This window comes from Phyllostomus discolor, chromosome 14 (genome assembly GCF_004126475.2).
Source record: "Phyllostomus discolor isolate MPI-MPIP mPhyDis1 chromosome 14, mPhyDis1.pri.v3, whole genome shotgun sequence".
Classification (NCBI taxonomy): domain Eukaryota; kingdom Metazoa; phylum Chordata; class Mammalia; order Chiroptera; family Phyllostomidae; genus Phyllostomus; species Phyllostomus discolor.
The window spans coordinates 52,066,087-52,090,971 of NC_040916.2; the positions used below are offsets into that span (position 1 = coordinate 52,066,087).

The window sequence follows — 24,885 nt, forward strand, 5'->3', positions numbered from 1 at the left end:
GTTATATTAGCAATGCTGGCTCAAAAAGCTGATTCTGGAACATACTGAAGTACCGAATTTCACTTTTTTTAAAGATTTTTATTTATTTTTAGAGAGGGAAGGGAGGGAGAGAGAGAGAAACATCCATGTGTGGTTGCTGGGGGGCGGTGGCCTGCAACCTAGGTGTGTGGTCTGACTGGGAATCGAACCTGCGACACTTTGGTTCGCAGCCCGCGCTCAATCCACTGAGCTATGCCAGCCAGGGCCGAATTTCACTTTTATAAAAACTAACAGACCTGGTTGTCTTGTGAAATTATTTTGGTGACAGACAGCAAGTTTAAAAAATGTTTTCTAATATAAAAATTTTGCTCACCACTTCTGGGAATTTTAAAAGAGGTGATGGCTTTAAAAAATAGGGGTTTTAGCCCTCGCTGGTGTGGCTCAGTGGATTGAGTGCTGGCCTGCCAACCGAAGGGTTCCTGTTTTGATACCGAGTCAAGGCACATACCTGGGTTGCTGGCCAGGTCCCCGGTAGGGGGCGCTGGAGTGGCAACTGCATATTGATGTTTCCCTCTTCCTTCCCCTCTCTGAAAATAAAATCTTTAAAAAATACATTTAAAAAACAAGTTTTAGCTTGTTGGAGGATGGTGTGGGTTTGTAAAATTTCACATTTAAAAACCTAGGAGTCGAGACAAAACCAATATTGCCCCCAAATCCTAGAATCCCAATGTACGCATTAAACAATAGTAGACTGCATATTCACTTAACTTCTTAATGAAACAATACTCAATGTTTATGTGTATCTTATACTAGAGGAGGTGCTGGCAATGCAAGCCAAAATAATTGTATTATCAATAATCACATAATTATATATGAAAGTGGTAATTCAATCACAAAGTAGCATGGTGGTACAAAGCAAGTTTTTAATAGGTGTAGGTGTAGGAGAGGCCATGTAAGGGCTTCTGTTTAAACTAGGCTTTTAAGGCTGGGTAGTTTTCTAGGCAAAGCACTTGTGACTGCTTAGGAGTCACTAAAGATTAGGAGACACTAATCCTTTCTCCACAGTGAGTGCTGTGATCTTTTTAAAAAGTTAATTAAAAAAAACAATTAGTCACTTTGCTTTCATATTTTTGCCCTTTGAGTAAAATTTAATTCACACAGCCTGCCCTGCAAATGTGTACAACCTCTTCCACCACTTTTCTCTCTCACTGATTAAGCTCAAGCTCTCCTTGCACTTTTCCTCCACTATGTTGTATTGTATGTACTCTCCCGTCTCAGGACTCATGCATCTTTGTGCTCTGATCCAGCTCTTTACATGACTAATTCAACCCCGTACTTTAGGTCTCCCTAAAATACTACTGTCAGACAAAAGGGTCTTCTCTACCCTCCTATTCTTCACTCTGTTTATTCCTTCATAGAACTTAAATCTGAAACTTTAATCAGCTTATTTACTTCCAAACGTGTTTAATGTCTGTTTTCCCCATTGCAATGTGATCATTATGGCAAAAACTCATATTTATAGCTATATCTTCAAATTTAGACTAGTGTCTGGCTCACAGTAGACAGCTGGTATATACTTATTGACTGGTTGAATATCAGAGTGACAAGAAATTCTGTATGCCTGATGCTGTGTGACTTAGGAAATAAAGCTAGAAATACAGTTTAGGGCCAAATTGTATGTCATACTGAAGATCTTAGAACTTATCCTGTAGGCAACAACTTTCTCTATATCAAGTATTTAATTAAGTACTCATGACTTTTAATATTTGCAAATAGCCCCCATACTATTTTTATTAGTATTTTTCTTAATAGGCTGACTTTTTAAACAAATATTAAATTTCTGATCACTGCCATAATATAAAGCCTATATTATTTGCACTCAAATGCAGATAAAAATATCATGAGTAAAAATGAAAAATATTGCCCTGGCTGGTGTGGCTCAGTGGATTGAGTGCTGGCCTGCAAACGAAAAGGGTCGCAGGTTTGACTCCCAGATCAGGTCAAATGCCTGGGTTGCAGGCCAGGTCCCCATTAGGGGGAGTGTGAGAGGCAACTTGATCCCCCCCCCCCCCCCCGTCCCTTCCCCTCTGTCTAAAAATAAAATCTTTTAAAAACTGAAAAATATTTGCCAATCTACCATCCAAAATCATCACAGATACTACCAAGGGTTCACATACAAAATTTTGGGAAGTCCTGCTAAAGGTGATGATAACTAAGTGATGGTTTTAAGCAGGGGAGCTGTACAGTCATTTAAGTATTTTAGAAAGAAACATGACACTAGTGTGGAGGATATCAAGAATGAAGACAGAGACCAGTTAGGAAGCTATTGCAGTAGTCCAGCCCAGAGATGAAAAGGATTGAACTAAGGCAGTAAACATTGACAAAATAGATTAGGAAGTTTATACAGGAGGTAAACTCTATAGTAAGTGACTGATTAGATGATGGTAGGAAAGAGGTAAGGATGGATTTCAGGTTCTAGCTTAGATTCGTGGGTAGATAATAACTCCGGTAACAGATCTGCAGCATCAAACAGGAGCATGTATAGCTAAATGGGTTTTATTTTGGATATGTGAGTTGAAAGCACTTGTGTCATATTAAGGTGGTAATGTCATATACAGGTGGTAATGTCAGGTGGAAATGCACATGCAAAAGGTCAAAACAGGTTAGGGTAGAATAAATAAATTTGAGAATCACAGGTATGATAGAGTTTAGACCACCATAGTGGGTGAGGTTACAAGTGGAACTAGGACAAATTCCAGGCTTCTCAAATATCTGGAGAAAGTGAGGCAGAATATTTTTCCCCAGCAGTCCAGTCTCATCTCTACCACCCAAAAATACTAATAAAAATTTTTAGTATATTTGTAAAAAAAAAAAGGGGGGGTCATTTTATAGCTCCCCTGATACACAATTCTCAGAGTCAATCTGGCACATTAGACAAAAATCTATTTTTAATTGTATAAAATTATACAGATAAAATACATAGAAAGTACTAAACAAACAAAATCTTTAACACTGAAAGTGGACAGATCAGGGAACAATTTTTCTCAAGTTCTTTGGGATCTTGCTGGTTGGCATTAGAGAAAAATAGTAAATCGAGGAGGTGCAAACAAGTTCTTCCCTTAATTCACACCACTTAACACTTCTCAGAGAAAGGAGCATAAGAAAAATGAGGATTTATAATTTATGAATTATAAATATCAATAAAAACTGAATAGACACACCTATTGTTTAATATAAGAGCCTCTGCTCCAACCCTACATGTATGTCATGGAATACAGAGAAAGGGCTTGGAGAATTGGAGGAAGCCCTTTTCAAGCACAGATACATTTGTTGCTAGATTGCTTACTTTTAATCTCATATGTACTGGTTACTAAAATGATTTGAAAGAAAGAAAGATGACTTTCAACTTGCCCCTGTTTGATCCAAAAGAAAATTGTGGCCTGTTTCCTAACTTATTTCTGAAAGCAAAGTGTATAATTGTTAAATGGAAAGTCTAATTTTAGAAACATTATACTTCCCAAGCTCAATTTAAAGAGCACTGAACTACAATATTGTATAAAGGAAACTACAGAAACACGGGGAAAACATACCTTAGACCTACAAAAAATTCTCCCAAAGGTGAATGCTTTACCTGTACTCTAGATCATTTCTCTCCTATTCCACCCAGGAGAGAGGTAGGAGAAGAGAACAATATTAAAAATACAAATAGCTCATCATTGATTATTTTTCCTTTCCTGCAAGTCTCCCAGGGTTCCAATTAGGAAGTGCCATAATGCCCAAGTCTCATCTAATTTACCTGATCAATGTGGAGAAGGACAAGAGAAAACAAATATGAATCTAAGGTATGTACATCTAAGGCAGTAGATGGCAACAAATTTGTGGCAGTGAGAGGAATGTCGCCCTCACCAAATAGAACAGATAACTTTTCCAAAGAGCAAAATGATGGGAGGAGAGAGAAGAGGAAAATATCTTTTACTTTCCCTGCAGACAGGACAGTCTAAATACAGGGCTTAACTAAGCTAGGGGAACAGGGGAGCAGGAATGAAAAGGAAATATTAAAAGATAAGCAACTTCAACCCTGACCCCATCTGTAGTGTAGAGTACATCCTGAAATCTGGACTATGGTATGGTATCTATGCCCCAGAAGCAATTTTAAGTGACAAAGCCTTGTGAAGTGTGTTTATAATTCCCTTCTTGTTCCTGGACACTTTCTTAGGAATGACCTCAAAAATAAACCAGATCTTCACTTCCTGCCTAGTACTGATTGGAGTCAGAGGGGGAAGTAAGGTAGTGGTGAGGAGGGGTGGTGTAAGTTAGGAAATAACATTACTGGAGGAACAACCCATACCAAGTAGGCCCAGCTCAAGGTAAACCAAAGTAGAAGGTTTTGTATTTATAACCTGTTTGAGTCTAAGAGAAAGCAGGAATTAGGATTAGGGGAAGAATATAATCCTTACTCAAGCTTCCTGTTATTTTAAAAGATAGGAGACATGAACATGTTATCATCTTGTGCTGCTGAAATGACTATACAGAGTTGCTGGGAATGTAAAAGCCAAAAAGCTCCAAAGATAGCCTGCTCTTCTTGTAAAGTGGAATGGAGATGTTTCAAAGGAAACTACATCCAGAAACGAAGAAAAGGGATCTTTTAGCAAAAAAAGAATCCAAGTGTAGAATTTATACACATATACCTATATTTTAAAGTATAAAATTGAAAAAGTATGTACAGGAATCATACTAAGTCTTAAAGAGAACATATAAAGTGAGGCCTGGAGAGGATGGGAAACACATGAGTGGATGCCTAACAGTTGGAAGAATGCATATTGCCCAGCTGTCCAGCAGCCAGCATGAGAATATCTTTCTTCTCTTTGTGGAAGCGTAGCTCCTTGCCTGCCAGCCGGGCTTCATCCAGCTCCCGTTCAGTGGAGGCCAGCTCTCTAGACAGTGCCCCTGGCACACTCTGCTCCCGGCTCACCCAGTCCAGTGCCATTTGGTGGCGAATATCATCATCCAGGGCCCGGTGTGAATAGTGAGCCAACACTTCCTAGAGGAGGAGAGGAATGTGAAGGTCACTGACAAGGTAAAGGTTCATACCATGTTGACCCAACTGGAATTAGGAGCTCTTAGCCTTAGAGTCCTAACTGAAGCCAGCACTTTAAGTAAGTCCTCTAGGGAGATTCTTTTTAGTTTTTAAGACTTTATTTATTTTCAGAGAGGAAGGAAGGGAGAAAAACACCAATGCATGGTTGCCTCTCAAGTGCCCCCTACCAGGGACCTTGCCTGCAACCCAGGCATGTGCCCTAACTGGGAATTGAACCAGTGACCCTTTGCTTCACAGGTCAGCACTTAATCCACTGAGCCACACCAGCCAGGGGTCTACAAAGATTCTTAAGGGAAACTTGCTGGTGGGGAAAGCAAGGCAGGCAAAAGAATCACAGGTATGATTTAAATAGGAAAGATAGTAGGAGTGAGGAGGGCACTTTAAGTAAGGCTTTCAATACTCACAAGCTGGTGTCCATTAGCCTGATTATTTCCAACACAACAGCTATATCAAAATAGTCCCTCTGCCAGACTCCCCTCACCCATAGGATCTCTTACCTGCCGAGAGCACTGTCTTTCCCTCATGGCCTTAAGGCTGCCATTCCAGTGCAACAGTTGAAAAACTGTCATTAGCTCCTGGGGGAAAAAATATAAAGTACCAGGGCAGTGATTTTGTTTTGGGAGGTTACATCAGAATTACATGGGTAACCTTTTCCAACATGTGTTTGTGGAAGAATCTCTTATACCAACTCTGATATACCCTTGGGAATAGGAAGGTATATATTGAAAAAATATATTTAACCTCTTGCATTCACTTCCTTTCCAGATGAGTACCAATGTGTTAAGGATTAGTAGGAGGCACTTACACACACAGGCTGACCCATGTTATTAGAGCCAGGGAAGTAAATGGGACAGTACCTGGAATTCCAACATTGACTTGCCCTTGTTGGATTCCAACATGAATCGGAAGGCACCAATCCCTGTATTTGGGTTGTCAGCTTCCTCCCTATTGCCCTGGTAACAAGAATAGATAAAGATTTTCAATCAGAATTATCACCTCAGGCAGCACTGTCCAGTAGAAATGTGATTAATATACAGCATATTAATTTCAATAACATTATTTAACTTAATATATGCAAAATATTCCAACTGTTAATGGTATAAATTATTAATGAAATATTTTTCTTTTTCTTGTACTAAGTTTTCAAAATCTGGTGTCCCATGCTTATAGCACATCTCAATTTACAGTAGCTGCATTTCAAGTGCTCAATAACTGTATGTGGCTTGTGGCTATTCTGCTAGTCAACATAGACCTAGACAACTCCAAAGTTATCACTCATTTTAACTCAGGTGACAGAGAAAGGTGAATCTGATTTTCCCTATTTTTACAAGGGAGAACATTGAGATATAGAGAAGAGTCCTGAATTAGCCAAAATAACAGAGTGAGTTCAGCAAGTGAGATTGGACTAGACTAGAGGACAACTGGGCAAATGCATCTTAAAGGGAGACAGAAAGAACCATAAGCATGGCAAATTCTGGGTAGCAGTTTGGCATCCTGAACATTTGCCCCATGTGTATTCTATTGGTGATATGAGCCTGCAGGGCTAGAATTAAGATACACTGTCTGACCTGCAAGCATACTGTATACAAAAAAACAATACAATATAGAAGTTAAGAGTGTGGATTAATAGTCTTGTGGCCTTGGTGAAGTCATTTAACCTTCTTTTCCTCAGTTTCCTCATCTGTAAAATGGAAATAATCATAGATCTACCTTATAGGACTGTTTTGAGAATTAAATAAGTTAAATTGTTTTTAATTTAAAAAGTAATAAATATAGTTTAAAACTCTGATATAAAATGTGGGTACATAATTTTACTGGGCCTAGTGCTCCATTACACAATCTAAATCCACACTGGTATTGGTTGTTGTTTGGTGCTATTTGGTGGTAATTTAATATTATTGAGGATAATTCCAGGTCCTGGTGCTGGCTGGGCCTTCAAAATAAGGGTATTGGTGGTAACTGATAAGGGTATTGGGTTTATTGGTGATCCTTTTGTCAAACTGATCTAGGAAATAGTGGCAGGAAACTACTGGAAACACAGGGACCTAAATCTCTCCTCCTGCTTCCTAAGAAGTTGCCTGCTTTTTCTGGCCAGTTCCACACCACACAGCCCCACCTCACAAGATAAGAACTTTGATTCTGCTCTTTTTGAGAAAGGAAGCTGGGTAGAGCTCAGGAGCCAATCAAGTTATACCCAAATGTAGTTAATTGTGGGGTACCTTATCATGGGGTTTTACTGTATGTGTATCCACCTAAATTAATGCCATTTAGTAAAATCATCATAAGTGCTAGGAAATTATTGTTATTTATTTTCATTGTAGTAGAATCAACAAGAAGTCTTGTGACTTCTTGTTGATTCCACTCAAGATCAACCTATATTGTTTTGTGGCTCACGAGAAACAACCATGCCTCATGTGGTGGTGAAGCAAAGATCACAAAATTTGGATTTATGAGTGAAAAGCTAAAAGGCAGAAGGAAAAAAGGTAATCTTCACTATTAGGATTTACAGCTCTGAGGTAAGCAATCATTTTCACTTTTGCCTATAATTGTTCAGTATGATACCTTTTTCAGTACCTTTAAAATTTCCATGATATGACACCTAACAATAATGATCATATCTGTACAGCTAACTAGGATATACAGAGGAGGCTGTTGGCAGAGCAGCCTGCCAGGAGAGGCTGTGGGGCACAGGACTCCATCTGTTCCAGGCCTTGCTCAGTCCCCTAATAGCTGAAGGGATCAATATCAGGGCACATCTGTAACCTATTGAGTATACCAAAGTGGCATGACCCACCAGTTGGGAAGTTCTAACTCATATGACACTTATACACGTAACATGGTTACAAATGAACTCCATTTATTCAGTAAATATTTAATCACAAATTACCTGATTAGGGGTAGGAACATTAGAATGTAATTGGAAAGGAATTAGAGTTAATTTAATTTAACCTACTTATTTTACAAATGAGGAAACCCAGACCCACAGAAGCTAAGTGGTGTGTCAAAAGACAGTATAGTCTACCGTCAGATTCAGGAATTTTAAAGGAAAAAAAAAGGCTGAAAACAAAGAATGTAGTCATCACTCTTCTCCTCTGGCTAAGACCAAACGGAAATTGTTATTCTGAAGAATGGAGATTCTCTTGGGATATTAATGAGAAATCCATTAAGTTCTCAATTTGAGGGGTTAATCAAAGAGGAAGAGTGTCCAGAGAATAATCATTGTTTACATATCTTTACTTTCACTTTGTAGTAGACCTTGCTTGTGGTCTAACCAACACCTATTTCCTTCTTCCCTACTATAGAACCTTAATCTTGTCCTGGTGTCTACTTATCTCTTATGTGCCTCAGGGAAGAATGCGTAAATCCTAATCCCTCTAGCTTGAATTTCTGTTTTGTTCTTGTATTTGGTTTTAAGGTGGGAATTCTGACCTTTGGGAGGTAGAAAGGAGGTGTGTGTTGGAGGGCTTCTGGGAAAACATTCTTTACTATTAAAGAGACACTAAAAAAATGGTCTCTTTCTGTCTCTGAATGGGCTTGTGTCTGAATGTGTGGAATCTGTAGCCATCTTAAACCCTAAGGGGAGTCAGTCCAAGGGCAAAGCCAACGTTTTGGCATCTCTTTGCCACACCGGTAGAAGAAGAGTTGTCTTGGGCTGCACATTAAATACATTGCGATGCATAATCACACACACACACACAAAAATCTCATAATGTTTTAAGTAAATTTACAATTTTGTGTTGGGCTGTGTTCTCAGCCATCCTGGGCTGCACGTGGCCTGTGGGTCCCAGGTTGGAAACAATTTGGGCTAGATGATATTCTTGATCCACAGAATCAACCAGCCCTAAAATCTGCCCTACTTCTGGACTTCCAGTCATGTTAGATAATCAATTTTCTTCTTTTACTTATTTCTTTAAGTCAATTTGAAGTGATACTTTCTATTACTTGCATCTAAAGGCATCTAAATAGATAACATGTGCTAAGTACTTGAATATATTCTTTTATCCAATAATCCCATGTGATAGTTATATGAGGAAACAGATTAAGTAATTTGCTCAAAGTCATATAGCTAGTGGAATCATAATTTCAAAACAAGAATCAGAGCAAATGCTCATAAGCACTGCTTTCTATAATCCAAACTAATGTTTTGCTTTATAATACATTAGATAACAAGAGTGACAAATGTACTTTCTTAATTTTAATTGGCTTTGATTAATATAAAAATGTTTTTATTCCTTGCAGATACTGCCAAATGGGGCAAAGACTAATGAGAGAAAAGCAGATGGATCCTAGGTAACAGAGGGAAGCCAACTTATGATTTTAAGTGTTCAACCCTAAAAAAAACAGAACAGATAATTAAAGCATTTTATTCTATTGTTTAGTTTTTATTTATTGATTTGAGAGAAATACCTGATTTGGTTTTCCACTTGTTTAAGCATTCATTGATTGACTGTTGTCTGTGTCCTGACTAGGGATTGAATCCACAACATTGGCATAACAGGAGGATGCTCTAACCAAAAGAGCTACCCAGCCAGGGCCCTGAAGCAGTTTAGTATATGTAATTACATCTTAACTGCAAAGAGAATAGAAACAGAAAATTGATCTGACTTTATCACCCTGTCAATGAGTTTGTGGGAGGGAGGAAGAGAGCAGTGTTAACTTCTAAAATGTACCCTAAGCTAGAAAAGTCTCTAAGTTGGCTTGGGTTCCAGTCTTGGCTCTACAACTTACTAGCTCTGTCACTTTAGGTAAAACTTCATTTTTTTGTTTCTAGTTTGTTTCCTCATCTGTAAAACAGCGGTATAATAGTCTTTATACCTCATAGGATTGTCATTAAGATCAAATAAGATATAGTACATATAAATACCTAGACTAATAAATAATTAGGATTAGCTGTGGTTATTCTCATCATCATTATCATTTGAAAGAACAAGTGTTCTTTTTAAAGAGAGTAAATAAATTATCCTCCCCATTCCTAGAAAGGAAAAAAGCCAAGACACTGTATTATCAAGCATTCTTTATTAATAGGATACAGTAATGGAGGCAGGAGACAAGTAACAACAGATAATAACAGTGAAGGAAGAAGGGACTAAGGTCTAAAGCCAAAATTGGAAAACACAATTCAAACTTAATTTTGGTTTTGAAATATCTCTAAAATTCCATAAATTTTGAATGAAAGATTTTTAGATACCAAAGAGATACAAGGGTTTCTAAATACCAAAGAAATAAAATAGCAACAAAAATATAAACACACATATAGAATTAGAGACTGAGACTTATGGAGTCTGTAATACAAAAGATTGACAGAGGAAAAAACAGAAGAGATGTAAACAGGAAATAAGAGTTCATGCCCTGTTTCCCAGTAATATACAAGACTTCCCAGCCAGCCAAGTTGTCCCATCTCCCACTCTCCTTCCTTCCAACTCCAAGTAACTTACATTGAAAGATGCCAGGGCCTCAGAGACACTCTTCTCAATGAACTCATCAGTGATTCTTCGGGAAGGATGTTCATTAAACACAGAGTTCATTAGTGCAATCTTTGCAGCACTCCTCCGGGCCTCAGCTTTGGTGGGGCAAAACTAGGTAGGGTAGAGAGAGAGAAAATGTATGTATGTGTGTCTGAGAGACAGAAGGAACAATGGAGGAAAACGCTTGGGATAGAAGACACAGGCACTCTAGATAAATCAGCTTGTTCAACACTTCCTGCAAAGTTTTTATTATAAAATGGTGGAAGTATTTGGAAACATAATTTTGATTCAACATTCTGAAGTCATTAAAGAACTGGAGATGGCTCTACCTCATACCAAATAGAATGTGGAATGAAAAAGGTTGCTGAAGCCAGCATACAATCACTGGATATGAAAAATAGCCCTGTTTAAATTGTCAACAGAATTAATTATTCAAAAACCAGCCTGTTAGAAATCTTATCTTGTTATCATCATTTGATGATAAAATCTCAGGCAAGATTTTTTTCTTCATCCTTCTAGATAACCTAAGATTAGAACATAGCTGTCTCTGGACTGCTTCTGCAGAGGAGACCTCCAGTCTCTATCAGAAGGATGCCTCTGGGATTCTTGACCTTCACTTTTATCTGTGAGCAGGCAGTTCCCCCAAGGAGCTATCCCTGAACACAGTCTAAGGTCTGAAGAAGGAATCTGTAGTCTTCTTTTTCCCCAGTGGAAGCAAGGAGAAGAGGGGTGGCTAAGGGAAGGAAAGCTGCTGACCTGAGGAAAACAAGAAAAAATTTAAAAATTCATGTTTTTACATTGTGTCTAACATAGGTATCATAGAACAGTCTGATTTCCAGAAGTTTTATTTATTTATTTATTTTCAAGATTTTATTTCTTTTTAGAGAGGAGGGAAGGGAGGGACTAACAGAGGGAGAGAAATATCAATGTGTCATTGCCTTTCACATGGCGCCCACTGGGGACCTGGTCCAGCAACCCAGGCATGTGCCCTGACTGGGAATCAAACCAATGACCCTTTGGTTCACAGCACATGCTCAACCCACTGAGCTACACCAGCCAGGGCTAGAAGTTTTAAATCATTCAACTTCAGACTCTTAGGCACCATAGCATTCCTTTATAAATTCATCTTCACTAGCTGCTTCAAAGGCCTCTGTGCCCTTGTCAAATCGTATTTATGAATACGATTAGAAGAAAGGAAGAAAGTGATCTTACAATTTTAAAAAGTAGACCAGGATACGTTTGCTACTTAACCATCCTTAACTATTAATGTCTTAATTTCTAATTCCTAAATTCCTAATTTCCTTTAGCTGACAGGTCTCTCTGAGAGCATATGGAGCTTTGTACATTAGCCCTAAGTCTTCTTGCTTCTTCAGTTTCTCTATTTCTACTCCTTATTTGCTAACCTGCTGCCCCTTTTACTGCGTAGTGCCTTTTCTGGGAAGTTATAAAGAAAAGCAATAGAAGAAATATCAGCTGCCAAAGTGGATATAAAACAAAGAAGCTAAAAGGGGCCATAATAGATAATTCTGTTCTTTCAAAAAACAAGAGAAATCAAATTACTATAATGGTCCAGCTTTGGTCATTACCATAAAATAATCAAATCCTTATTCAGCAATTTAATGAGGTGGGAGAAGGGAAGGGAAGATCTTATTCTATAGAGGAGAAAGCATAAACATTAATCATCCTGAGCACATATTTATTTCTTTGAAATAGCTGGGGGTTCTGAGGGGTAACATTTAGTCATCTGATTTTAATTTTTTTTTCATTCTCACCCAAGGACATGTGTAAAGGGGAAGGGAGGAAGAGAGAGGAGAGAAACATTGATGTGAGCCCTGACCAGTACCCACAACACAGGCATATGCCCTGACGAGGAATCAAACCCATGACTTGCCAGTTACAGGACAACACTCCAACTGACCAAGCCACACTAGCCAGGGCAGTCATCTGATTTTAAATGAAGCTTCCTGAGGATGATTTCTGCTTGAGACAGGAACTGAATTGCAATGGCACTCATTCATGCAACAGATTTATTAAGTGACTACTCTGTGCTAGGTAGTGAGTTTGGTGGTAGAGATTTAAAACTGAACAAGGAAGAAGACAGACACCATCTCTGCCTCCATGGAGTGTCATCCACTAGGAGACATAAACAATGATGATATGTTGTGATAAGTGATATGATAGAAGTTCAAGGTGTTATGGAGGCACATAACAGGGATGTGTGTGCTTTGTCTAAGTGTTGAACAAACCATATGGGAAACAGAACAAAAATATCTATTCTCTTTTCTAAATTGCTACACAGACTCTAAATTAACATTTCAGAGGGCTACCCTCCTGTCTGCAATGTAGAGTCCATTTTTGATGATTATGTTCACACTAGTCAAATTTTTCATTACCCTATAATAGCAACCATACTTTTCATCATCATACGCTACAAGTCTTTCATATAATTGTAGAAAACTAGTCCTAGAAAGACTTTAGAGATAATCTAACTTATATTCTTCATATTATATATGGGGAAACTGAGGCCCGGAGAAGTTACTTGACTTGCCCTGCTGGCAGTCAAGGACATGAAAAGTTGAATCCCCTAACTCTTAGATAAGAGGAACAGAAGGAATGGATGGCATGTACAAAGGCTCTGTGGCAGCAGGGAATATGGTGAATAAAGGGACTAGTGTGTCTAGTATTTCCATCATAGTTCCACCCTTTTGGTGCCTTTACTAAGGCTTTCCTTAGTAAATGCCAATGAAAACATACTTCAGGCAAAGAATGCTAGTCTATGTTCTCAAAAAGAGGTGGCAGGAAGTTAAAAAAGCCAGATGGGAACATGGTTAGGTGCCAGTAGTCTGATATAATAAGTAAGGGCATTTTTTTCATTTCTTTTTTATTTTATTTTTTTTGAGTAAAGGCATTTTTATCACTGTTCAAATTCAAAGTGGGTTTGCATATTTGTAGGCTTAAAAGCACACTACTGAGGTTCTTTTGTGATCAAATGAACCTCAGATGCTTATAGGAATGATTTATCCAGAATTATTTCAGGCCCTCACTATTTCAAACAGAAATTTAATGGCCAAAGTAATGGTGAAAGCCATTATTAGTATGTAAGCAATTATCTTTGCTACTGCTACTTCACAATTCTTACCTGGAAACTCCCAAAACAACTTCCCCCAGGCAGGGTGACATAGCAGACATAGGGAGGGGTGTTGGAGGGAACCATTTCATAAACCACTAGAGCCCCATTCTTCAAGTCAGCCCCACGAGACTGCTTCATCTGCCAGAATTCTTGAAGTGCCTCCACCACATTCACTACAAAAAGAGAAGCAATTAAGTGCAGCAATGAGAATAACTCCAAGTGGTGCTCTGCTTCAATAGAGTATATGTAACCTGTACCTATGTTCAGAGTCTACCCTCTTTAAGCATTTTAAAATTAGTAAACTTAGAGTATGATTAAGTCATTTTACATAGGAAGACCAGCATATGCCTTCCTCTCCTTATAGTTCACATTTTGATTAGTCCTAGATACCAAAGGAGAGTAACTTAAATATTGAAGGCAGAGTTTCCAAGGTGAGCAGACCATTATCACTACCTGATGAAGTACAAGTAGATTATTTAACAATTGGTCAGCTGCCCTAGAATAAAAATAATCACTACAATAATAAGTGTTAGCATTTAATGAACACTTAGTGTATATATGTCACCCATTTCTTTAAGTTCTTTACCCATTTAATCACAACAGCCTTCTTAAGTGGGTTCTTTTATTCTCTCCATTTCACCAATGAGGGAAATGAGGCATAGGGAAGTTAAACAACTTGCCCAAGGATGTAATAGCTAGAAAGCAGCAGAGCAAAAATTCAAACCCAGGCAGTCTTGGTTGCAGTCAATGTTCTTAACCATTACATAATACTTCCATTCAAGGAAATATGGTTGTAGTAGCTATTCTCAAGCCTATGCTTCTGGCAAGCAAACCCATGGTCCTGGAATATTATGTGATTATATATATATATAATGCTGTAAGAAAGAGAGGGAGATGGAGAGAGAAATGAATTTCTCTTTCAAGGCTTTCCCTAGATATAAATCTGTTTTGAAGAAACTGTCTATTGGGAGATCCTCCTCCACAGGTCTCTTGCAATCTCCTTTCAATCTTGCTGGGTATGTCAAGATTTCAGGGCTCTGACTGCTCTTTACTTAAGCCACTTCTTAGGGTTATGTTTGCAGCAAGAAATCTTGACAGATGGATAACATCTTTCTATGGGATGAAGAACAAGCCTTCCATGTTGGACCTGGGAGGCAAGGGGGACTGATGTAAACAAACATGATGCTCATGCTACTTGCTGTGCTATGAGTAATAAACAAAGTTTTTTTTTTGTCTCTGACCCAGAATTTCTTGATTTCTGCCAGCACCCATGAAACAGTAACTGGCTAACTTATTAGCTATAAATAGGGTAAAATCAAATTCCATACCAGAAACTGTATTCTAGAACAGTTGCCCTCATCCCCTAATACTTGGGCTCAATTATTTGAAAAATATGTATTGGGTACCTACTCTGTGCTAGATTCTGTGCTGGGATGCTAGGCTACAATACTGAGCAAAACTATATATGGTTCCTTTTCTTTATGTAGCTTCTAGTCTAAAGAGGGAGAGAGATATTAACCAAATAGTCTCAAACACATGAAAAATTGCCAATGTGATAAGTGCTATAGAGGAGGGGTAAGTGGTGAGAAATGTTATAGGAACAGCTGACCTAGTTAAGAAGCTACCCTCACAAGGAGATATTTAAGCTCAAATATGGTTATGAATTTACCAGGCAAAAAGGTAAAAGACTAATACTCTGAGCAGAAGGAATGAATGGCATGTACAAAGGCTCTGTGGCAGCAGGGAATATGGTGAATAAAGGGACTAGTGTGTCTAGAAAAGAGAGAGCAAGGGGAAGTATAATGCAAGATAAGATTGCAAAAGGAAGCACAGATCAGACCAGGTTGGATCTTCAGGCCACAACAGAAAATTGGCTTTATCCTAAGAGCAATGGGAAGCCTTTGAAGGGTTTTAAATGGAAGGAGGGATGAGATCAGTTTGCCTTTGGAAAGGATCACTTTGACTGTTTAAACATTTCAAATGGCTTTAAAGCCTCATAATAATGAATTTATAACATTCTCCATTATCTTCCAGCATGAGCACTCTCTACTCTCAATTACAACAAGGACTCATTCCTTCTTTTAATTGAATTTATTGGGGTGACATTGGTTAATAAAATTATATAGGTTTCGAAGGTACAATTCTTTCATATTTTGTTAATTCAGATCTGCCAAGGAGAAGATAGGCTAGACATGTAAAAGATTTATTGGGAGGATGAAGAAGGTAGCGTCTTTAGATCATGCTTAAGGTCTGACACCTGTGGAAGGAGTGAGGGAAGGAAGGAGGTTTGGATGTGAGACTGCAGCACAGTAATAAGAAGGTTTGGCCAAGGCAGTGAGAAGCCTTCAAGCCAATCAAGCCCCACATCTCACCAGATGTGCCTGAGTTAGTATACCTGCTATGCTCAGTTATTGGCTGGGAGCAACCTACAGGGTATGTAAACTCAGTGCAAATATGTGATAGGCCTAAAGGGAATGGCAGCTTAAGACTGTCAGTCAATTATTCTCCCTGCAGAAGGAGATATTAACAGCACATATTCATGGCTGCCAGACACACAAACAAAAATCTGAGCATGTGTTAGGTGCATTGCTCCATTTTAGGCATTTGGGATGCAAATATAAATAACATACTACCTCCCAGCAAGGGGTTAAAAATCTAGTGGCCAATAATAACTGTTATCTTACCTGCCCTACAACTGAAGTAAGCACTCCATGTACCAGCCAGAGTTCGAAAAGCTGTATAAGCTCTTTTCTAACACCCTATATTTTACTGATGTTTTAGAATGTTCATTTTTCTATTAAAAGACAGCAGGAGAAAGAAAATCTCTTTCCCACCCTTAGTTTTGGCAGGGGATCTTCGAAGGTCACTGCTGCCAAGGAAGCTTAGCTACCTTTGTTCTTTCCATTGAGATCTTTTTCAGGCCCAGTTCCCAATTTGAGATAATTTAACACAATGTGCTGACAGACAACTCTCTTTACATGCAAACAAAAGGGAAAATATTGAAACAAGGAAGGGGGGGAAAGCACGACAATGGGGAAAGTCCTATTAAAAGGCATATATCAGAACTCTGGCCAAGATGGAGGTGTAGGTGGATACACTTTGCCTCCTTGTACAACCAAAAGAAGGACAACACCAAATTTAAAAACCAAAACCAACCAGAACTGTCAGAAAATCAAACTGTATGGAAGTCCAACAACGAAGGAGTTAAAGAAGAAATATTCATCCAGACTGGTAGGAAGGGTAGAGATGGGCAGCCAGGGCAGAGAGGACACCCAGCAAGGTGGCAGCTGGCAGACCCACATTAGTGTGCAGGTAAACCAGAAGGAACAACTGGGGAGTGAGACAGACCATGCCACCCAGGGTTCCAGCACAGGAAAAGAAAGCCTCAAAACCTCTGGCTGAAAAAAACCTGTGTGGGGTTGAGCAATGGGAGAAACTGCCAGTCTTATAGGACAGTTCTTTGGAGAGACCCACAGGGTCCTAGAACATACACAAACCCACCCATCTGGAAGCAGCACCAGAAGGGCCAAATTTGCTTGTGGTAGCAGGGAAAGTGACTGAAACCTGAGAGCTGAGCAAGCGGCATTGTTCCTTCTCAGGTCCCTCCCCTACATATAGCACCACAACCCAGCAAAGTGGGTTGTCTGGTGAATACTTAAGGCTCTGCCCTTACAACATAACAGGTATGCCAAGATAAAGAAGTATGGCCTAAATGAAAGAAAAGATCAAAACTCCAGAAAAAGAACTAAGCGACGAATTATTAGCCAACCTATATCAGATACAGAGTTCAAAACACTGGTAACCAGGATGGTCACAGAAATCATTGAGTATGGTTGCAAAATAGTAGAAAAAGTGAAGGATATGCAAAGTGAAATAAAGAAAAATATACAGGGAATCAACAGTGAAACCAGGACTCAAATCAATGATTTGGATCAGAAGGAAGAAATAAACATTCAACCAGAGCAGAATGAAGAAACAAGAATTCAAAAAAATGAGGAGAGGCTGAGGAATCTCCAGGACAACTTTAAATGGTTCAACATCCGAATCATAGGGGTGCCAGAAGGAGAAGACGAAGACCAAGAAATTGAAAACTTATTTGAAAACATAATGAAGGAAAACTCCCCCAATCTGGCAAAGGATGTAGACTTCCAGGGAGTCCAGGAAGCTCAGAGTCCCAAAGAAGTTGCACCCAAGGGGGAACACACCAAGGCACATCATATTACATTACCCAAGATTAAAGAGAAGGAGAGAATCTTAAAAGCAGCAAGAGAAAAGGAGAGAGTTACCCACAAAGGAGTCCCATTAGACTATCAGCTGATTTCTCAAACCTTGCAGGCAAGAAGGGGCTGGAAAGAAGTATTACAAGTCATGAAAGGCAAGGACCGACATCCAAGATTACTCTATCCACCAAAGCTATCATTTAGAATGGAAGGGCAGATAAAGTGCTTCCCAGATAAGGTCAAGTTAAAGGAGTTCATCATCACCCAGCCCTTATTATATGAAGTGTTAAAGGGATTTATCTAAGAAAAAGAAGATCAAAACTGTGAACAGTAAAATGACAACAAACTCACAGCTATTAACAATGAAACAAACAAACAAACCCCCAAAACTAAGCAAACAATTAGAATGGGAACAGAATCACAGAAATGGAGATCACACAGAGGGTTACTAGCAGAGGATATTAGCAGAGGAGTGGTAGGGGGAGAGAGGGAGAAAAGGTGCAGGGAATAAGTAGCATAAATGGTAGGTAGAAAATAGACAAGGGGAGGTTAAGAATAGTATAGGAAATATAGAAGCTCAAGAACTTACATGTACCACCCATGGATATGAACTAAAGGGAGGGGAATGTGGGTAGGAGGGGGTGTGCAGGGCGGAGGGAAATAAAGGGGGGGATTTGGGACAACTATAATAGCATAATCAATAAAATATATATTTAAAAAAAGGAATGGGAGGGCAGATAAAGTGCTTCCCAGTTAAGGTCAAGTTAAAGGAGTTCACCATCACCAAGCCCTTATTATATGAAATGTTAAAGGGATTTATCTAAGAAAAAGAAGAAGATAAAAACTATGAACAGTAAAATGACAATAAACTCACAACTATTAACAACTGAACCTAAAAAAACACAAAAACAAACTAAGAAAACAACTAGAACAGGAACAGAATCACAAAAATGGAGATCACAGGGAGGGTTATCAATAGGGAGTGGGTTGGGGAGAATAGGGGGAAAGGTACAGGAAATAAGAAGCATAGTTGGTTGGTACAAAATAGACAGGGGGAGGTTAAGATTAGTATAGGAAATGGAGAAGTCAAAGAACTTATATGTACCACCCATGGACATGAACTGGAGGGTGGTGGTAATGCGGGTGGAAGGGGTGGTGCAGAGCAATGGGGAATATTGGGAGAAAAAATTGGGACAACTGTAATAGCATAATCAATAAAATATACTTAAAAATAAAAGCATATATCCTCCCTGGCTGCTGTGGCTGAGTGGATTGAGTGCTGGCTTGTGAACCAAAGGGTCAGTGGTTCGATTCCCAGTCAAGGCACATGCCTGGTTTGTGGGCCAGGTCCCTGGTAAGGGGGCACATGAGAGGCTACTACACATTGATGTTTCTCTCCTTCTTTTCCTCCCTTCCCCCCTCTCTAAAAATAAATAAATAAAATCTTTTTTTTTTTTTTTAAGAAAAAGCATATATCCATTTTATATCCAGGTAAATCCCTCCTGGAACAGAATACAGGAGTATTTTTTAATGATTACTCAAAGCCACAGGAAATAGGGAGCCTAATTTCAGAAATGTGAATATGAAAATGGAAAACTGGGCAAGTGTTCAGGAAAAAGAGCAATTAATTGTTATCTGCAATTGAAAATGTTCATAGACTCCTTTCTTTTTAGAGCTGACAGGTACTTTAGAGATCAATTAGTCCAACTCAGGCTAAGGAAAGGTAAGTGACTTCTTGGGGTCACATAGCTGTGGCAAACTTGGAGGCATGAAGGTAGATCATCTCAATACCATTGGTTTTTAATTTGGTAATCTTAATATAGGGGCTAAGGTTAAGTCCATGGTTAAGCTTCATGGGGGTTCAAAAGCCCCCTAAAACTATAGGAAAATTATATGTGTGTGCACATATGAGGATTTATGTTGTGTGGGTGGTGGTGCCCATAGTTGTTTTTTGTTTGTTTGTTTGTTTTTTAAGATTTTCAGGGAGGAACCATGGGTTTCCATAAGGATGGTTAAAACACAGTGAGATGGGAGGGTGACAATGACTGAGACATGCACAGCTGACAGCTACAATTGCTTTTTGAAAGTCACTGATGGATGCTGGGGTAAAAGGGAGAAGAAAGACCAAGATAGCAAAAAATATTTAACTACTTATACTATGATGTTGAATAGATACAAAAAAAGGGAGGAATTTTGGTTTTGTCCTTAGGAAATAAAATATTAGATGAATGTCTAGGTGAAATGAGAGGTACAGATTACAGTAAAAATTTTATATAATAAAGATAAATACAATTTTGTGGTGGGGGAGCATGGATATAGATAATGAAATTGAGAGGTGAGTGAGAAGGTTCTCCCTGATCAAGGATGGTGAGAACAGGCTGGCCTGATTTAATTCCCATTACAATGAAGATAGCAAAGCTGGTGGACAATATTTCATCTGATATTTCCTATTTCAGTTTGTAGAAGGTGAGGTCCCTGAATAGCCCACAATGCATAGACTCTTTGGAAAGGAGGGATTACAAAGTGACAGTGACTTTGGGAGAGGACTGTAGTAGGCTGAATAATGTCCCCTGCCAAGATTCACATGTCCTGTTCCTTGGAGCCACTGAATGACCTTATGTAGCAAAGACTTTGTAGATGTGATTAAGTTAATGATCTTAAAATGAGGATATCCTCATCTTAGGGGGCAGGCTCTAAATATACTCACTAATATCGTTAGGGAGTGATATCCGATGAAACATCCAAGAGGAAAAGGCAGTATGATCACGGAGGCAGGGGTTGGAGTGAGGCAGTCACATGCCAAGGAATGCTAGCAGCCACCAGAAGCTGGCAGAGGCAAGAAAACAGATTATCCCCTAGCACATCTGGAGGGAGTACATACCTGTGACACCTTGATTTTGGCCCACTGATAATGATTTCAGACTTCTGGCCTCCCAAATTTTAAGGGAATAATTTCTGTTATTTTAAGGCATCAAATCAGGGATCATTTGTTAGAACAACCACAGGAAACTCATACAGAGTCTAACCCAACATTCCAAAAACTAGAAATACTCAGACCAATCAATTTAACTTCATAGTAACTTACAGGTAAAGAAGCTGTCTGGATTCTGAGGAGAAGGAATGACTAAACAAAATACTATACAAGATTCACTTGTTAAACTTTGTAGAAAACTGGGCAGGCTTTCCAATAATGTAACCATATTATGATATAAAGGGAGAGCAAAAATAGGTTTGAAGAAAGCAATGCAGAAGTTACCTAATGAGGAAAATCATTCAGGCAATCATGCCAGTTTAGAGATTTTCAGCTGTCAAACATTAGAAGAAGGAAACTACATGGATGCCACGTGGGAAAAAGGGACAAAGGAAATGGTAATGGTAAACTATCTATCATACGCAGTGTCCAAAGCATTTCCAAATGCATAATAGCAACCACTCACTGAGTACTATGTGTTGCACACTTTACATTCATTGTCTCATTTAATCGACACAAAACTATCAAGATAGGTATTATAATATCCATTTTACAAAAAGTGAACAAGCTAAAACATGGGTCACAGTGGCTGAACTAGGATTTAGAACCAAGGTTTGCCTCCAAAGCCAACTCTCTATTCTACTGTCCTGCTTTATTTCATCATTAATCCTTCCATATGATCAGTAAAGTGGACTTTGAACTCTATGAAGATAGGAACTGAGTATCTGTCTTATTCATCACTGCATCTAGTGATCAACAAATATTCGTTAGATGAATTAAAGGAACATATGAGGTCTAGAGAGATTAAGCAATTTATCCAAGATCACACAGCCACTATTTAACATGGTCAGTTTCTCTGATTCCAAATCTTATTTCAGTTTGTACAAGGTACCCCTACAAACTGAAGATCCTACAAACCGGCACCAGAAACTAAGATCCTACAGCATACTGAGCTATGTGTGTATCTTGCATAGGGATTTGGGGGTGGAGGGTTTACAGGACAAATAGGTAAAATAACAGAAGAGTTTTTGTTTGTTTGTTTTGTACATATGCTAAGATCCTACATGAGTGAAAACAAAGCTAAAGTCCATGACTGGAAAAGGTGAATTTGGAGCAGTTAGAAGATGAACAATGTGAATTGAAGATGATGCAGCAAAGCACTGTTAGATCAAGAAATGGACTGGGCAAAGACCAAAGTAAATTATATGCTGGGGAATGCAGCTAGCTCCCAATACCATGCCATCAGTCACAGGGGTATGGAGGTACATGCCAATGGCAGCCTTGCCTATTAATCGAAGCAAAATAAATGATTCCATGTGGTGAAGGACCTCTGAGCCAAAATTGGCCCAGATTCTGCTTGCCTGAAGTTGGACTATCTGCCAAACTCTCCCAAAGTACTGGCTGGACACCCAGACTGGAAATGAGAAACCCAAAAATAATGAGGGCTGTGGTGGGAAGTAGGGAGGTTGGAAGAGAGAATTGCTGCAGAATCTGAAGTCTGACTGGTTGCTCTTTGTCAGTGCTATCCCCTTGTTGCCTCATCCTTTCTAAGGAAATGAAAAAGGTTTTACAGGATACTCAGTTTAGCCAAGCCAGAGGCTCTCCAGGTAACATAGGCAAGAAAAAGGATACACTCCTCTACAGTTTTAATAAGTACTTATAAGTTTCCAAGAGGAAGAATTCAGATTTAGAGTGACCTGATCTTGGCTACTTCTATGCTGGGAGGCAGACATTCCTTTGGTGTCATCATCTTAAAGAGACTGAAGCAGCAGGACAATAGCTGTTGGCAGTTCTGTCACATAGCCCTGTGAAATGTATTAAGTAAACTAGAAAAAAAAACTATATCCCTCATGATGAATTTCAGAGTTATATGCATTTGTATTCCCAGCGCCTAGAACAGTGCATGCCCCATGGTAGGAATTCAAAATGTTGAAGAACAAAGAGAAACTGATAGTAAGTATATTATTAGGCATATATATAACAAAATGGATCTAAAAATCTATTTTCATAGGAATCTGTGGGTTTACACTGTCAGGATTTAAGGGTGGGAGAAAATGAGACATGTTCTTCCCAAGGAAATATGAACCAATAAATTCATGATATGATAATACTTATCATTTTTAAGTACTCATTATGTGTTAGGTGCAATGTCTCATTTAATCTACATCATAACCCTTAAGGAAACTGAAGCTCAGTGAGGTTAAGTCACTTCTCCAAAGACATAGTTGGCAAGTGACGGAGATTTAATCTGGAATTCAATCCAGACTTGTGTGACTCCAAACCCTGTGTGTGGCTCCTTTCACTACACTTTATTAGGGAGAAAAACAACATCATTACTGCCCATAGAGAAAGTCCTGCAACCTCTCTGCATTATTATTAAACTAGAAAGTTAAAGATTTCAGACCTGACTAACCAGAGAGAAGTGATTTCTCAGAAAGTCCAGACCTAAATTCTGTATCTCACACCCATATATATATATATTTTTTTTCCTTGTTACACTGTAAATCTGGAGCTCAGGCAATTATGTGCTGGTTATACAAAAACAACAAAGAAAAATCCTCACATTCCCCTTCTCAGAAGCCACAGAAATTAGGCATCTTTAAGATGAAGATCTCTAATGGAAATCGGGTTTCTGACTGGCTGATTTCCACAGAATGTATCATAACATTAAAAGAGCCAAGGCCTGGGATTTATCCTCAGTTCCGGGGCAAAGGCCAGTAAAACAGCCATACAGGACAGAGTTGAGAGTCTCCATACTAAAAAAGATACAAAAGTGAGGTACTAAGTCACAAGAAGCTGGTGTTAACTCAATGGTATATGTCCAGATTTAAAAGTTCAGTTATTATAACTTGTGGAGGCACGATGGAACTCCCCAGCGATCTGAAGTTGCACTGGAAATTTTAGAGTGACAATATGTAAGAAAAGAATTGAGAAGTCAACGGGATGGAGTAAATTTACAGGGGTGCCCAGGAATTGCTGAGATCACAGAAGAAAGAGCATATAGATGAGAAACATTTTGGATCTGAGATAAAGGATAGGATCCCACACAATGGGGACCTGTCTTCAAAGGCAGAGATGTTAAAGCATTAAGCTATAGGAGGAATTCCATTTCTGAAGGGGAAAAGGTTGGGAGGAAAAGAGGATTGTATCTACAAAAAGGGGTTCCTAGAGAATATAGTAGTAACTCAATAAAGGCGAGGGGTGAGAAGCTAAAATGTGTGTATGAGTGTGTGCGTGTGCAAATAGCCCAGAAGGAAACTCCCCAAAAGGAAATGTATGTGAGGGCTCTGCGCCAAGAAAAGCGATCCAGAGGACTGTGGGAGCAAGATTCCCGTACAGAGGGTGTCCCGCAGGAGGTCAGACCCGCAGACTCACCTCGGCCATAGCCCTGCGTGTGCTTGGCGAAGCTCCTCACCACGGCCTCCACAGCCTCCCGCAGCACCGCCGGGCTGCCAGCGGAGCCGGGGGGCAGTGGCAGCCCGGGGGCCCCGGACAGGAGCAGTGTCGGCGGGGGCGGTGGGGCTGGCGAGGAGCCCACTGAGGGTGTGGCGGGTGCAGCCGCGGCCCCAGTCACTCCGGGCCGCAGCGTTCGCAGAGTGCCCCTCCCGTTGGGGCTCACTCCAGGCTGCAGCCGCTGCGCTCGCATCGTCTCCATTTCTGACACCAGTGGAGTAGCGGCCGAGAGCTTGCCAGTCTGGGGAGCTAACGGTCCCAACCACCCGCGCCAGCTAGCGCCGAGGAACTGAAGGCGGTGCCGGAGCCCAACAGTCAGTCAAGCAGGGGCGGGGACGAGCCAGGTCTTATGCCAATCACTAGAGAGGGGGGCGGGAGTTGGCGGGCTTCAGCCCCACCATAGGCTAATTATTGAGAAGGGCGGAGGTTCTGAGCACCCAATTGCAAAGGGAAAAAGCGATAGCTCTGCCAAAGGGAAGGTTGGCGTGGACGCATCTTCCCGTCTTCGGTAGTACTAAAAGGCCGGCCAGAGCCCTAGGGCGAAGCTTGCGGACGGCGGGAGCTAGGGG

The 24,885-nt window shown here is 39.7% G+C and overlaps 2 protein-coding genes across 2 annotated transcripts in view; one reads left to right on the top strand and one right to left on the bottom strand.

Annotated features, from left to right (window-relative positions):
* Window positions 1-3,023: 3,023 nt before the first annotated feature.
* On the bottom strand, window positions 3,024-24,637 carry LIX1L (limb and CNS expressed 1 like). Its single transcript, XM_028502808.2, has 6 exons — window positions 24,239-24,637; window positions 13,682-13,845; window positions 10,513-10,653; window positions 5,935-6,030; window positions 5,575-5,652; window positions 3,024-5,020 (listed from the first exon to the last, which is right to left on the bottom strand). Exons 1-6 carry the CDS (start codon window positions 24,516-24,518, stop codon window positions 4,778-4,780), a joined length of 1,002 nt encoding a protein of 333 aa, XP_028358609.1. The 5' UTR covers window positions 24,519-24,637; the 3' UTR covers window positions 3,024-4,777.
* Window positions 7,405-24,885, top strand: part of POLR3GL (RNA polymerase III subunit GL) — a 38,173-nt gene continuing 20,692 nt past the window's right edge. The window contains exons 1-2 of the mRNA XM_036015086.1: window positions 7,405-7,593; window positions 9,317-9,367. The gene's annotated coding sequence lies outside the window, so the exon portion shown is untranslated. The remainder of the gene's footprint in view (window positions 7,594-9,316; window positions 9,368-24,885) is intronic.